Source organism: Thamnophis elegans, chromosome 7 (assembly GCF_009769535.1).
Source record: "Thamnophis elegans isolate rThaEle1 chromosome 7, rThaEle1.pri, whole genome shotgun sequence".
Classification (NCBI taxonomy): Eukaryota; Metazoa; Chordata; class Lepidosauria; order Squamata; family Colubridae; genus Thamnophis; species Thamnophis elegans.
Window position 1 is genome coordinate 83,430,772 of NC_045547.1, and position 16,396 is coordinate 83,447,167.

At 42.7% G+C, this 16,396-nt stretch overlaps 1 protein-coding gene across 1 annotated transcript in view; it reads left to right on the top strand.

The window, feature by feature from the left end:
* The window catches only part of LMNTD1 (lamin tail domain containing 1), a 33,172-nt gene extending 19,363 nt beyond the window's left edge, over positions 1 to 13,809 (top strand). The window contains exons 8-10 of the mRNA XM_032221898.1: positions 2,660 to 2,832; positions 8,718 to 8,809; positions 13,771 to 13,809. Coding sequence (XP_032077789.1) covers positions 2,660 to 2,832; positions 8,718 to 8,809; positions 13,771 to 13,809 — 304 coding nt within the window. The remainder of the gene's footprint in view (positions 1 to 2,659; positions 2,833 to 8,717; positions 8,810 to 13,770) is intronic.
* Positions 13,810 to 16,396: the final 2,587 nt, after the last annotated feature.

The following is a 16,396-nucleotide window of genomic DNA, read 5'->3' on the forward strand; positions in this document are numbered from 1 at the left end:
TTATGTCCTATTCTGTTCTATTCTGCATTCTATTCTGTTCTGTTCTACTCTATATTGTATTCTTCATTCCATTCTCTTCTCTTCTCCTGTTCTCTATTCTACTCTTCTCTTCTCTATATTCTATTCTTCATTATATTCCCTTCTTTTCTTTTCTCTTCTCTTCTTTCCTCTCCTCTATTCTCTTCTATTCTCTTCTATTCCACTCCACTCCACTCTACTCTACTCTATATTGTATTCTTCATTCCATTCTCTTCTCTTCCCCTGTTCTCTCCTCTCCTCTTTTCTACTCTTTTCTTCTCTATATTCTATCCTTCATTATATTCTTTTCTTTTCTCTTTTCTTCTCTTCTTTCCTCTCCTCTATTCTCTTCTATTCCATTCCATTCCACTCCACTCTACTCTACTCTATATATTCTATTCTTCATTCTGTTCTCCTCTCTTCTTTCCTCTTCTCTATCATATTCTACTCTACTCTACTCTACTCTATTCTACTCTATATTGTATTCTTCATTCCGTTCTCTTCTCTTCTCCTGTTCTCTCCTCTCCTCTATTCTCCTCTTCTCTTCTCTATATTCTCTTCTTCATTATATTCTCTTCTTTTCTTTTCTCTTCTTTCCTCTCCTCTATTATCTTTTATTCTCTTCTCTTCTATTCCATTCCATTCCACTTCACTCTACTCTATATATTCTATTCTTCATTCTGTTCTCTTCTCTTCTTTCCTCTTCTCTATTATATTCTACTCTACTCTACTTTACTCTACTCTATATTCTGTTAGCCACTGTCTCGCATAGAAATGGAAATCCTTGGCCATAAGTTGATAAGTACCTATATAAGTACCTATATAGCAGCACGATTGAACCCCCCCCGCCACCTTGTCCGTGCATATAAGGGAAGTTTAGTCCTGTTGACACAGCCAAGATCTTGCCTTGTTACGTTATCCCTGCAAAGGCCTTTCCAAAAATTAAATGCAATACATTGCCCATCTCAGGGTTGTTGTTTTTTTAAAAAAAAAGGCATTTAAAGGGTAGCAGAGGAGACCCATAAAGTACCCAGGAAAGTGAGGAGAAATAGATCTTATATAAAGGAATTAAAACTACAGCAGCCCACGGATATTAATTCCAGGAGAAGGAGGGGGAAAGACAGTGCTTAAATGAAACAATTAAGTTGTGGAATCACTTACGTTTAATAGTGAGCGCTCGAGGTGGCGTTAAAGGTAGATTAATCATAGGGATGCTGGATGTGTCTCTCAGCTATAATAACTCAATCTCACGTCTCATATTCAGAGTATCAGTTGCCTAGGAGACCATTCGGGGGACAAGATTGTCACATTTTCGGCCTACTTGTGATTTCCATACGTCTTGTTCAACACATCAGGGAAATGTGTCCATTTATAGTTTACTATACATACATATCTTTTTCTTCTGGTCCTCTTTGTTCCCTGACCTCCACAGGCACAAAGAAGAGGGGTGGGTGGGTGCAATTTTAGAGTTCCTCTATTGTGATATCACAATTTCTCCTCGCTCGACCCCTTTCCAAAATGCAGAACCAAGTTGCATCAATAGACATCTGCAAATACCTGCGGCAACGTAGAAAAGGGCAGAAAGTGGAAAGAGAGAGAGAGAGAGAAAGTGGGGGTGGATTCCTGATGTTATTTCACACTGTAAGTGGCATTTGGAGAAGCCACAACAAGGAGCGAAAGGAAAGTGTGCTCTTGCTTCGTGTACACAGCAAATGTGAAGGACACACACAATATTTGAACTAGAAATGGATTACGTGAACAAAACACGCAGAGGGACGTCACCTTGAACTGGGGGAAGAGGACCTCAAAGGTGGACATATTCCACAAAGTCCTTCCCAAGAATTGTATAATTCTTGAGGTGAGTTTCTGGGCAGGAAGGATGTGTTGTTCCACAAAGCTTGTGTTCTTTTTACCTGATGTGTAGATCCAATGAAGTGAACTATCAGAGAGCACCAGAGAACACACTGCTCCTCCTCCTCCTCCTCTTCTCCTTTCTTCTCCTCCTCTCTTCGTCCTCCTCCTCCCTTCTAGCACTGATGAGGTTACTTATTTTGGGTCAGGAAATGTCTGCAAGAAAACCACCAAGCTCAGAGAGCACCAAGGACCCCATAGTTCTCCTCCTCCTTCTTCTCTTCCTCCTTCTCTTCCTCTCCCCTCCTTCTTCATCCTCCTCCTCTTCATCCTCTTCCTCCTCCTCCTCCTCCTCCTCCTCCTCCTCCTCCTCCCTTCTAGCACTGATGATGTTACTTAGTTGGGTAATGAAACGTCGGCAAGGAAACCACCAAGCTCAGAGAGCACCAAGGACCCCACAGTCCTCCTCCTCCTTCTCTTCCTCTTCCTCCTCCTCCTCCTCCCTTCTAGCACTGATGCTGTTACCTCATTGGGTCAGGAAACGTCTGCAAGAAAACCACCAAGTTCAGAGAGCACCAAGGACCCCCCCCCCAGTTCTCCTCCTCCTTCTTTTCTTCCTCCTCCTCTTCCTCCTCTCTCCTCCTACTCTCTTCATCATCATCCACCCTTTTAGCACTGATGCCGTTACCTCGTTGGGCCATGAAACATCTGCAAGAAAGGAAATTTGAAGCTCAGAGGCCTCCGAGGACCAAATATCCCCCTTGACTGGTTTTGGTTTTTCTTTCCATAGGGAAAAAAAGATGCCCGTCATCCGGCACCCGGTTCAGAATTCGTGGTGCCAAAGTCCCAGCTCTCCCACGCACCCCCATTTTACCCTGGGGAGGACCCTCCCGCCAGGAAGCAAGGAAATCCACATGTTGAGCCAAACGAGGACACAAGTGATGAATACGTTCCCCTATCTGGGTGAGTTGAAAATCCCTTGCAGAGAGCTGAACTGACATGAGGAGGAGGGGGAGGAAAGGAGAAAAGGGGAAGGACAAGAGGAGGAGAAAGGGGGAGGGGGAGGAGCAGGAAAGGGAGAAGGGGAAAAAGGAGGAGGAGAAAAGGAGAAGAGGGGAAGGAGAAGAGAAGGAGGAAGGGAGAGGGGGAGGAGCAGGAAAGAGAGAAGGGGAAAAAGGAGGAGGAGAAAAGGAGAAGAGGGGAAGGACAAGAGGAGGAGGAAGGGAGAGGGGGAGGAGCAGGAAAGAGAGAAGGGGAAAAAGGAGGAGGAGAAAAGGAGAAGAGGGGAAGGAGAAGAGAAGGAGGAAGGGAGAGGGGGAGGAGCAGGAAGGAGAGAAGGGGAAAAAGGAGGAGAAGAAAAGGAGAAGAGGGTAAGGACAAGAGGAGGAGAAAGGGGGAGGAGCAGGAAAGAGAAGGGGGGAAAGAAAGAGGAGAAAAGGAGAAGAGGGGAAGGAGAAAAGGAGGAGAAAGGGAGAGGGGGAGGAGCAGGAAAGAGAGAAGGGGAAAAGGAGGAGGAGAAAAGGAGAAGAGGGGAAGGAGAAGAGTAGGAGAAAGGGAGAGGGGGAGGAGCAGGAAAGAGAGAAGGGGAAAAAGGAGGAGGAGAAAAGGAGAAGAGGGGAAGGACAAGAGGAGGAGAAAGGGAGAGGGGGAGGAGCAGGAAAGAGAGAAGGGGGAAAGGAGGAGGAGAAAAGGAGAAGAGGGGAAGGACAAGAGGTGGAGGAGGAGGAAAGGGGGAAAGAAGAGGAGAAAAGAAGGAGAGGAGGAAGGAAGGAAGTGGAAAGAGAAAAGTAGGAAAGGAGGAGGAGAGAAAGAAGAAAGAAGAAAGGGAGAGGAGGAGGAGTGAAGCCTGCTATTTGCCTTGACTTTGTAGTGCTTTCAAACTGGCTTCCAATGTTGGGTCACCTACTATTAATAGGGAGACGGTTGCCCTGAAATTCTCCCAAAGGATTCTCAAAAGAAGCAAAATGTCCTATGAAAATCAGACCAAGCCCCCCCCCGCCCCCTTTCCTCTTTCTCCCCCCCCCCCTCAGGCCTGCTGCACAGGCACAAATGGACACCTTTAGAAAGTGTGGCTCGCTTGACCACGAATCCCAACGTGGCTCGAATGATGGAAATGCAAATAAAAAAAACCATCCCAAAATATACGGCTGCTCTTTCAGGTTGCTTTAGGAAACACACAAACACACACACACACACTGTCTCCCGCAGCCCGGTCCCTTCCCTTGCAACTTTTCAAGAACGCAGATTGAAAAACAGCAACTGTGCGATTTCTCACAAGTGCGTAAATCCGTAAGCGTCCTTTGAAATACGGTCTTGGCGGAGAAGGGCTGCCATTCCTGCCTACAAATCACTCCTGTGGTGGCCTCCAGTCGCGGGGAGGAGATGCAGGAAACAGGTTTCGTCCCTGTAAATCAATTTCCACGGGGTAGGAATGATGAAGGCTTTGCGCTGGGAAATAGAGGCAGCTACGCTCAACGAAGAAAGAATGAGATAATCGAAGCGGAGGAGGAGAAAGGGGATATGGGGAGGCCAGGAGTCTCCGGAGGAGGAGTTGGGCGTTGTGCGCTGCACAAATGGAACAGGCCTCTCAATATTAGGTGAACATTGAGACGTGGTATTTGCATCTACAGTATGGGAATGTTGAAAGGGAGAGCAAGAACACAATTCTATCTCGCCTCTGCTCCCAAGGAAAAAATGTTAATGGGGATCTCCTTGTGGTTTAACAAGGATGGATAGATGGATGGATAGATGCGGAGAGAGGAGGGGGGAGGGAGAGATGATAGATACAGAGAGGGATGGATGGATGGATGGATGGATGGATGGATAGATAGATAGATAGATAGATAGATAGATAGATAGATAGATAGATAGATAGATAGAGTATACAGATGATGGAGGAGGAGGAAGAAAAAGGAGGAGGAGGAGAGAAAGAAGAAGAGGAGGAGGAAGAAGAAGGAGGAGGAGGAGGAGAAGAAGAAGGAGAAGGAGAAGAAGAAGAAGAAGAAGAAGAAGAAGAAGAAGAAGAAGAAGAAGAAGATGATGATGATGATGATGATGATGATGGTGATGATGATATATGGTAGATAGATAGAAAGGGACGATAGATAGGTGATAGATATATAGATGGATGGATGGATGGATGGATGGATGGATGGATGGAGAGAGAGAGAGAGAGAGAGAGTATACAGATGATGGAGGAGGAGGAAAAGGAGGAGGAGGAGGAGGAGAGAAAGAAGAAGAAGAAGATGATGATGATGATGATGGTGATGGTGATGATGGTGATGATATATGGTAGATAGATAGAAAGGGACGATAGATAGGTGATAGATAGATAGATGGATGGATGGATGGATGGATGGATGGATGGATGGATGGATGGATGGATGGATGATAGATAGATAGATGATAGATGATAGATGATAGATAGATAGATAGATAGATAGATAGATAGATAGATAGATAGATAGATAGATAGATAGATATATAGATAGATAGAGTATACAGATGATGGAGGAGGAGGAGAAAAAGGAGGAGGAGGAGAGAAAGAAGAAGAGGAGGAGGAAGAAGAAGGAGGAGGAGGAGGAGGAGGAGGAGGAGGAGAAGGAGAAGAAGAAGAAGAAGATGATGATGATGATGATGATGATGATGATGGTGATGATGATATATGGTAGATAGATAGAAAGGGACGATAGATAGGTGATAGATATATAGATGGATGGATGGATGGATGGATGGAGAGAGAGAGAGAGAGAGAGAGTATACAGATGATGGAGGAGGAGGAAAAGGAGGAGGAAGAGAAGAAGAAGAAGAAGATGATGATGATGATGATGATGATGATGATGGTGATGATATATGGTAGATAGATAGAAAGGGACGATAGATAGGTGATAGATAGATAGATAGATGGATGGATGGATGATAGATAGATAGATAGATAGATAGATAGATAGATAGATAGATAGATAGAGATAGATAGATAGATAGATAGATAGATAGATAGATAGATAGATAGATAGATAGATAGAGATAAATGTATCTTCCTATGTATTGGTATCAAACATTTGAACCCCAAAATCTGCAGGGCCTCCATTCCCTTTCTTCCTTCTTCTTCTCTTTCCTGAAAATAATATTTGAGTTGGTCTCAACTTCCTCATGAATTTACATACCAAGCCCATATCTAGTGGGGGGGGGGAGGTTCTCCCCAGGAATCAATAATAGACCAATAGCACCTTCAGCACCTTCTATTCAAGAACGAATTCATCTCTGTCCGAAATGTGTTATCCTTACTAAGGTCGCCTGGGAGAGAGAGAAAGACGGGGGGAGGGGGGGCGAGGGGAATGTGGCTGCTAAAATCTTTTTATTTTCTATGCATAACTGATGTCGCCATGGGGCAGGTTGATAGCTCCATTATGGAACTGGGGTCTCTTGGGAAAAGATGTGTATAGCTCATTGGCGGGATGATGACGCTGTTCATGTAACTTTTAAATCTTTGGAAGGATGCCTTAGGGAAGCTGGAGAAAAGAGAGGTCTCTTGCACGACATTCACCACCAAAATTATAGCTGTTTATTTATCCTGATAGCCGAGAGCAGAAATGATGGATGCATTTTGGAGTAAATACTCGTGCATCTCTCCAGAGATGTGGGGGAACCCCCCATGATCCTATTATTTAAGTAAAATGTTTTTCAGAAGATTAGACCGTATCTCTAGCCGTCTGCTCTACCTCATGTAAGGTAAAGGTTCCCCTCGTACGTAAGTGCTAGTCGTTCCCGACTCTAGGGGGCGGTGCTCATCTCCATTTCAAAGCCGAAGAGCCAGCACTGTCCGAAGACGTCTCCGTGGTCATGTGGCTGGCATGACTCAACGCCGAAGGCGCACGGAACACTGTTCCCTTCCCACCAAAGGTGGTTCCTATTTTTCTACTCGCATTTTTTACGTGCTTTTGAACTGCTAGGTTGGCAGAAGCTGGGACAAGTCACGGGAGCTCACTCCATTACGCGGCGCTTAGGGATTCAAACCGCCAAACCGCCGACCTTTCTGATCGACAAGCTCAGCATCTTAGCCACTGAGCTACCACGTCCTCATGTAAAGACACTCTTAAAATAGAGGGAGAGGGGAAACTATTTGAAATTATTCTTTCCCTTCGCAGAGGTGAACTGGTTTGCTATCTATGTGACCAAGGCAGGACCTAGGCCCGTGTTTCTCAACCTTGACAAACTTGAAGATGTCTGGACTTCAACTCCCAGAATTCCCCAGCCAGCATTCGCTGGCTGGGGAATTCTGGGAGTTGAAGTCCAGACATCTTCAAGTTGACAAGGTTGAGAAACACTGACCTAGGCTAAAAAAACCCTAATCTTGATAAACAGTGTGGGTTGATTTTCAATAGATACAAAGGCAACCCTCTTCATTTCCTTCTTCTGTCTGGTTTCATGGAAAGAAGGAGTAGGGATAGCTGGGGTCCAATATTTGAGGGGCTGCCCCAAAGAAGAGGGGAGACAAGCTATTCTCCAAAGCACCTGAAGGCAGGACAAGAAGCCATGGGTGGAAACTCAACAAGGAGAGACGCAACCTAGATCTAAGGAGGAATTTCCTGATTGTGAATGACTTGCCTCCAGAAGTTGTGGGTACTTCAACACTGGAGGTTTCCAAGAAGAGACTCAACAACCACTGAGTGATATAAGGTCTCCTGCTTGAGCAGAGAGTTGGGCTAGAAGACCTCCAAGGTCCCTTCCAGCTCTGTTATTCTGTTACGAGAAGAGGCCAAGAAATAGGCATTCATTTTCTTTCTTTCTTTTTTTTTTTTTTCTTTCTTTCTTTCTTTCTTTCTTTCTCTTCCCTCATTCCTTCCTTTTCTTTCTGTTTCTTTTACTCTCTTTCCTCCTTCTTGCCTGCCTGCCTGCCTGCATCTATCTCTGTCAATCTCTCTCCTTCTCCATCCACCCATCTATCCACCAATCCATCTATCTATCTATCCTATCATCTATCTTCCTATCTTAGCTATCTGTCCATCTCCCTCCCTCTCCATCCATCCATCCATCCATCCATCCATCCATCCATCCATCCATCATCTATCTTTCTATCTATCCTATCATCTATCTATCTTTCTATTTATCATCTATCTACTATCTATCTATTTATCATCTTTCTATCTATCTATCCATCTATCTTCCTGTCTTATCTATCTGTCCGTCTATCTGTCAATCTCTCTCCCTCTCCATCCATCCATCCATCCATCCATCCATCATCTATCTATCTATCTATCTATCTATCTATCTATCCTATCATCTATCTATCTTTCTATCTATTTATCATCTATCTACTACCTATTTATCATCTTTCTATCTATCCATCCATCTATCTTCCTGTCTTATCTATCTGTCCATCTATCTGTCACTCTCCCTCTCCATCCATCCATCCATCCATCATCTATCTACCTTTCTATCTATCCTATCATCTATCTTTCTATCTATTTATCATCTATCTATTTATCATCTTTCTATCTATCTATCCATCTGTCTATCTTCCAGCCTTATCTATCTGTCCATCTATCTGTCTGTCTGTCTCTCTATCTTCCTGTCTTGTCTGTCTGTCTATTATCCCAAAATCCTCATAACCCAAAGGAAAAATATAAGAGGCTTTTTTTTGGGGGGGGGAGAGAGAGAGGAAGACTTGTATTTTGAAAGCTTAAAGACCACAATGTCCATGTTAGTCTGAGCATTTGAAGTTTGCAAACTATTTTCGATTTTATCCTCTGCTATTACATTAATTAACATTAACCAGGGGGAGGAAATAATTCTCATCTGCCGTGCTGAATGTTATTTCATTGAAAGCTTTCATTTTTCCTCTACAGACAGTTCCTACTTAGGAGAAGGTTATAAGGTAAAGCTAGCCACTGCATACAGGAACAAGAAAAACCGAATAAAGCCACCACGATCAGCTGGGGTAAGTAAGGGGGGGGAATGTGAGTTTGATTTTCATTGAAATCCTGTTGTTACACGTGGAATTTTACAGAGGAAAATTAGCATGTCCTGGAGTCTGGGGAGGGCTCTGATGAGGGCTCTCTGTCGGAGGCAGAGAGGGGTCCAGGGCCGTCTGACAGTTATCAGCTGCCTTCAGAGTCAGACATCAGTGAGGCAGAAGAACAGCTGGAGCCTGTTCCCAGTGTGTGCATGCGCAGAGTTGCCAGATGAAGGGAAGAGCTAAAGAACAGGGGTCGACTTGGGAGTAAGGCCACAGGTGGAGGGTGAATGGCCCCTCCCAGAGGAAATAAAAGAGGAGTGAAAGGGGAGTGGAGTTCGCTTCATTGGTTCATGACTCTCCGAGACTCTTTGCCAAGTTCTGCAGATCTCGGCCTGGCAGCTCTCCAAGCCAGATAAGGTCTGTGACCGTAAATCCTCCCTTGAAAGTCTTGGCTGGATCTGAAGGAGCAGAATTGACAGTAGATAAATAAAAGGGTGTTTTTTCTCGGGACCAGGCGTTTGCTTCGGGCTCTTGGGAAGCCTCAGTCAGAACACTAACCAATGACAGCGTCAATCACCAGCCGACTCCCTTGACCTCCAATCAGGCTGACTGACCACCTTTTTCTCCACCCCCCAAGGTTGTCCTCAAGTCAATGTAACGGATGATGGACCGTCATAAAAGAAAGGACGAGGAAGCAGCCGCCGTGGGTAGAGAATGGGGACGCAGACCGGAAGGAACGGCATTGCGATCACCGACACTGGATTGGCTCCCTTCGCAACGGGAGAACGGCTGCTTGTGGCCCTTTGTCTCAAGAGTCTCAGCACCTCAGAATGAATAAATGTAAAATATGCACGAGAGTCGTGATGCACAGTTCGGCAGAGAGGAACATGTGATTTCCAGGCGGCCCAACCAAAAAATAAAATTGGTCACGCCCACCCAGTCACATGACCCCACCGGTTCTGTGGGTGTGGCTTGGCGGGGTGGGGTCATGTGACTGGGTGGGCGTGGCCAATTATTTTTTTCACTTTCAGCTGTTAAAAAGCTTGGAAAAAGTTTCCGACGATCATGCAGTAGGGATGATCCTCAGAAGCTTTTTTTTTTAATACCAGTTCGCAGAACCAAAGACAATCATATTATTATTATACAATTGTATCACAGCGGCCAGTTGTTTCGCCGGATTTGGCATTGATTACTAGTCGGGCCCCACCCAGGGGCCTAGGACGTCGTAACGTATTTTCGTAATATGCGTGAAGATCCAAGCAGTGCGGCTTTTTGCATTTGACTGATGGTGATTTTGTCAATTTTTAACTGTTTTAAATGTAATTCCAGTGCTTTTGGAATAGCACCCAGTGTGCCAATTACCACTGGAATTACCACTGCTGGTTTGTGCCATAGTCATTGAATTTCGATTTTTAAGTCCTGGTATCTTGCGATTTTTTCATGTTCCTTCTCGGCGACCCTGCTGTCACCTGGTATTGCGATGTCTATGATTGTGACCTTATTTTTCTCAACCAGTGTGATGTCTGGTGTATTATGCGCCAGTATTTTGTCTGTTTGTATGCGAAAATCCCACAAGATCTTGACCATCTGATTTTGGGTGACTTTTTCAGGCTGATGTTCCCACCAGTTTGTTGCTGTTTTGATATTATAATTTTTGCACAAATTCCAATGGATCATTTGTGCTACTGAATTGTGCCGCAATTTATAATCAGTCTGTGCGATTTTTTTACACAGCTGAGTATGTGATCAATAGTTTCATCAGCTTCTTTGCAAAGTCTGCATTTGGCATCATCAGAGGATTTTTCGATTTTGGCCTTAATGGCATTTGTGTTGTGCAGCTTGTTCTTGTGCAGCCAGGATTAGTGACTCTGTTTCTTTCTTTAATGTACCTGTTGTTAACCATAACCAAGTTTGTTCACTGTCCACTTTATCTTTTATTTTTTCCAGAAATTGGCCATGCAGTGCTTTGTTCTGCCAACTCTCCATTCTTGATTTTATCACATCTTTTCTGTATTCTTGTTTCGTCTGTTGGGCCTTCAGTAGATTTTTGTTCTTTACTTCGATTAATAGATGTTCTTGACTTTCTTTTAAATAATCAGCCAGTCCATGTTTTTCTTCTTCAACTGTTTGCTTCACTTGTAATAATCCTCTGCCACCTGATTTTCGGGGCAGGTATAGTCTATCAGTATCACCACGTGGATGTAAACTGTAGTGCATTGTCATTAGTTTCCTGGTTTTTCGGTCCAAAAGGTCCAAATCAGCTTGTGTCCAGTTAACTATACCAGCTGTGTATCTTATAACTGGTATTGCCCAGGTATTTATGGCCTTGATTGTATTTCCACCATTCAATTTAGATTTTAAAATTTTCCTAACTCTGTTGGTGTACTCTCGCCTGACAATAGTTTTTACTTCTCCATGCTTGATGTTATCCAACTGCAGAATGCCTAAGTATTTGTAGGCTTCATTTTCTTTGCATTTAATTAATTGGCCATTGGGCATTTCAATTCCCTCACATGCAGTGATTTTGCCCCTTTTTATGGATACAGTGGCGCATTTTTCCATGCCAAACTGCATTGAAATATCGGTGCTGAATACTCGGACTGTGTTTGTCAATGATTGGATTTCTATTTCTGACTTTCCATAGAGTTTCAAATCATCCATATATAGTAAATGTGAAATTTTTTCAGCTTCTTTGGCTGTTTGGTAGCCTAATTTCATTTTTTTTAAGATTACTGATAGTGGGATCATTGCGATGATGAAGAGAAGAGGTGAAAGTGAATCACCCTGGAAAATTCCTCGCTTGATATTAACCATTCCATAGATCTCATTCCCTACTGCCAACTCAGTTCTCCATTGTTTCATCGCCTTTTCAGTAAAGGATGTAATATTTTTGCTAATGCCAGTTGTTTCTAAGCATTTTATGATCCAACTATGTGGCAGTGAGTCAAATGCCTTTTTGTAATCAATCCAGACCATATTCAAGTTCATTTTTCTGTTCTTACAATTTTCTAATATCATTTTATCAATTAGAAGCTGATCTTTGGTGCCCCTGCTCCTTCTTTTGTTGCCTTTTTGCTCTACTGGCAAGATGTTGTTTGTTTCCAAATAATCCATCATGTTATCTGCAATAATGCCTGTGAGTAATTTGAAGGTTGTTGGCAAGCATGTTATTGGTCTGTAGTTTTCAGGTGTTGTTCCTTTAGTTGCATCTTTCTGAATCAAGTATGTTTTTCCAGTTGTCAACCATTCATCAATTTGGCCCTTTTGTAAAATTTCATTCAGTTGCCTGGCCAATATTGCATGTAAACTGGTCAGATATTTGAGCCAGAAACCATGTAATTGGTCCTTTCCAGGTGATGTCCAATTCTTTACCTTTTTAACTCGATTTTTGACCATCTCAGTTGTTATTTCTAATACTTGCATTTGTTTGTTGCCAATGCTTTTCTCAAAGTCATGTATCCACTTTGCTTCCTTGTTGTAGTCCTTTGCATTTTCCCACAATTCTTTCCAGAATTCAACTGTGGCCTGTTTTTCTGGTTTTTCACTTTTGGTGTCACCATTTACATTAAGACTTTGATAAAAACGCCGTTGGTCTGATCGAAATTGCTGATTTTGTTTATATTGGATGATTCGTGCCTCATATCTTTCAATTTTTCTAGCTGTTGCTGTTATCTGCTGTTTTACAATCTCTACAGCTTCATTGATGTTTCTTGTATCCAATCTATATCTCCTGATTAGCCGATCTATGATTTTGTTGTTTTTAAGCCGTTGCTCATGCATGTTCTTTAAGTTACTAGCATCTGCCCTTAATTTTTTGATTTTTTGTTCTAAACGGATTTTCCACTTTGGCTTTGATGCTTTTTCTGTTGTATGACTAGGTACTTTAATTTTAATGCCTAGTTCATTAGTGACTATTACAGCTGCGCTGTACATTAACTGGTTTGTTTCCAAGATGGATCCCGGTTCAATTGTTGAAAACACTGCATTAACCATTTTCATGATAGGGGCCAAAATTTTCTTAGGCACAGTTTTTAGTGATGGTAAACGTTGCCTTTCCTCATTAAGCAGAAAATGCTCCATGATCTTATCCTTCAATTCTTTTTGTTTTTGAGTTAGTTCATCAGTTGGTTCAGTGATAACTGGTTCTAGTGGTGGTGGTGTTATTTCCTCCCCGAGAGCTTCTTCTGGGAGTTCTACTATAATGTCTTTAGTTGTGTCTTGAATATCAGTTATTTCCGCTTGTGATATTGTTTTTGGGGTTTTGCAATTTGCCTGAATTTCCTCATGTTCAACTTCACTAAACACTTTATTCCGTATAATAAATCGCCTTTGATCTGCTAGTCGTTGTTCACTAACATTTGAATCTGGATACTGTTGTTTCCATAATTCATACATTCGCTTTAAATAGCCTCTTTTTTCTGGCTCTGAGTTGTAGTAACAGGCCATTATGGCACGGTTTTCATCTGCACTATATTTTTGTCGTTTTGTTGGCTGGTCCACTTGTAGCCCACTTGTCGACGGATGTCCAGGGACCCCAACATCCGCCGCGGCCCTTGTTAACCCGCGCGACGACCGATGCGGTATGGAATTCTTATTTGTTTTTTTCACCATATTGTATGGGTTGGCGGGGTTTTTTTTTACGGGACCAGATGCCAACCTGATCCCAACCTTCCTCCTTTCTCATCCGGGCTTGGGACCGGCAACAGCGGAGTTGTTGTTATTATTATTATTATTATTATTATTATTATTATTTTGATTAATGCACCTTTCTTAAGTATAATGCCTAGCAGAAGGTGCACATTGCTGAACCTTATAATTTATGTCCGTGACTCTTCAAATGTTTTGCAGCAATTTGACAAGCCTCCCACTGTTTCTGCTAATACTTTATGGGATTGGACTCTCCTGTTCAAAAGCTGTTGAGGTTTTGTTCTTTCTCTTAACAGCCATCCTCACCAATTGAGGAGGGCACCTGTTGCATCTGACAGAGTTGGCTTTCATCCATCATCAATCTAGTCAGTTGTGTGTTCAGCATGAGAAGAGTCTTGGTAGCTCAACAGACAGCAAAGAGGATCTCCCACTCAAGTCACCAACCCACAGAGTGGATTCCATGCTCCGATCTTGCTACCAGGGCCAGAGGAGTTGATGAGGTTGAGACGGATCAACTTTGCTTTTCTGTAGATTGGGGTGTTTGGGGTTCCATCTGCGCCAACACCATTTCATGATGGTGCTCAACCCTTGGTAGGACAGCTAAGCCTTGGGAGGCATATTGGTTTGGAATGGAATGGAATACAATAGGGAATGAAATGGAATGGAAAAAATGGAATGGAATGGAATAGAATAGAATAGAATAGAAAAGAAAATGGAATAGAATGGAATGGAATGGAATAGATCAGAGAATAGAACAGGGAATGGAATGGAATGGAAAATATGGAATGGAGTGGAATGGAATGGAATAGATCAGAGAATAGACCAGGGAATGGAATGGAAAATATGGAATGGAGTGGAATGGAATGGAATAGATCAGAGAATAGAACAGGGAATGGAATGGAAAATATAGAATGGAATGGAATAGAATGGAATAGAATGGAATAGAATAGAATAGAATAGAATAGAATAAAGAAAAGAAAATGGAATAGAATGGAATGGAATGGAATAGATCAGAGAATAGAACAGGGAATGGAATGGAATGGAAAATATGGAATGGAGTGGAATAGAATAGAATGGAATGGAATAGAAAAGAAAAGAAAATGGAAGAAAGTGGAATAGAATGGAATGGAATGGAATAGATCAGAGAATGGAACAGGGAATGGAATGGAAAATATGGAATGGAGTGGAATGGAATGGAATAGATCAGAGAATAGACCAGGGAATGGAATGGAAAATATGGAATGGAGTGGAATGGAATGGAATAGATCAGAGAATGGAACAGGGAATGGAATGGAAAATATGGAATGGAGTGGAATGGAATGGAATAGATCAGAGAATGGAACAGGGAATGGAATGGAAAATATGGAATGGAGTGGAATGGAATGGAATAGATCAGAGAATAGACCAGGGAATGGAATGGAAAATATGGAATGGAGTGGAATGGAATGGAATAGATCAGAGAATGGAACAGGGAATGGAATGGAAAATATGGAATGGAGTGGAATGGAATGGAATAGATCAGAGAATGGAACAGGGAATGGAATGGAAAATATGGAATGGAGTGGAATGGAATGGAATAGATCAGAGAATGGAACAGGGAATGGAATGGAAAATATGGAATGGAGTGGAATGGAATGGAATAGATCAGAGAATGGACCAGGGAACGGAATGGAAAATATGGAATGGAGTGGAATGGAATGGAATAGATCAGAGAATGGAACAGGGAATGGAATGGAAAATATGGAATGGAGTGGAATGGAATGGAATAGATCAGAGAATGGAACAGGGAATGGAATGGAAAATATGGAATGGAGTGGAATGGAATAGATCAGAGAATGGACCAGGGAACGGAATGGAATGGAAAATAAGGAATGGAGTGGAATAGAATGGAATGGAATAGGGTAGGGTAGGGACGGGTAGGGTAAGACAGGACAGGACAAAATAGGACAGGACACGACAGAATAAAATGGGAAAATGAACAGAACAGAATAGAATAATACTTTATTTGGCCACGTGTGGTTGGATACACAAGGAATTTGTCTCCAGGACAGAAGTTTTCAGTATTGATTTTATAAGTCAAAGAAAAAATAGATATTCAATCCAATTTTGTGGTTGGCCATGGAGGCTCTATGGCAACCCTCACATTCATTGTTTTGAGGAAAAAGGGGCTGACTTTTAGGAGGACGGAACACGGGGATAATCAACAGATAACCCAACTGGCCGTTTTCTCAAATCAGGCGTGGGATCTTGCTCAAGAGAAGGGATATCGGCCCTCTGCAGATCTTCTTCACTATATATTTCCACCCAACCGTTCCTTTTTTCCAGGCTGCGCTGCATAATTTTAATAGATGGAGATGGTGAGAAATGTCCTTAGGGCACACGTTTCTGCCAGAGAAATATCTGGGGGAAGGCTCGTTACTTATAATTAAGCTAAGTGGCTTAATTTTTTACATGCCTTTTCCCATTAAATTACTCAATCAGATACCCATTAGCCTGAAGTTCAGACTCGAGAGAGCGAAATGGAGGACATTCTTTTAAGCCCAATTTTCCTCTGCAGAGTTAAGACTTCCTTGTGGCTGGTATCAGAATAACAGAGTTGGAAGGGACCTTGGAGGTCTTCTAGCCCAACCCCCAATGCAGTGTTACCTTCATTTTAGATGTCAAAAGGGTTTTGCGGCTCCTGGTGTTTTTTTTTTTCTGTGAGAAATGGGTCCAAAATGCAGTGGTCGCACCTATTCGGGAGAACCGGTTGGTAACTTTCTAAGCACTTCGGAGAACCGGTTGATGGAAGAAATCTCCTTCTGTTTCTTTCCACTTTACAGGGTTAATCCTGTAAGGAAGGCAGGAAGGAAAAATTCTGGTGTTGTTTCTAGCCTAATCTTTATTGCCCTCGCTTACAGAAACTGCCTCTCCGGTTAACCC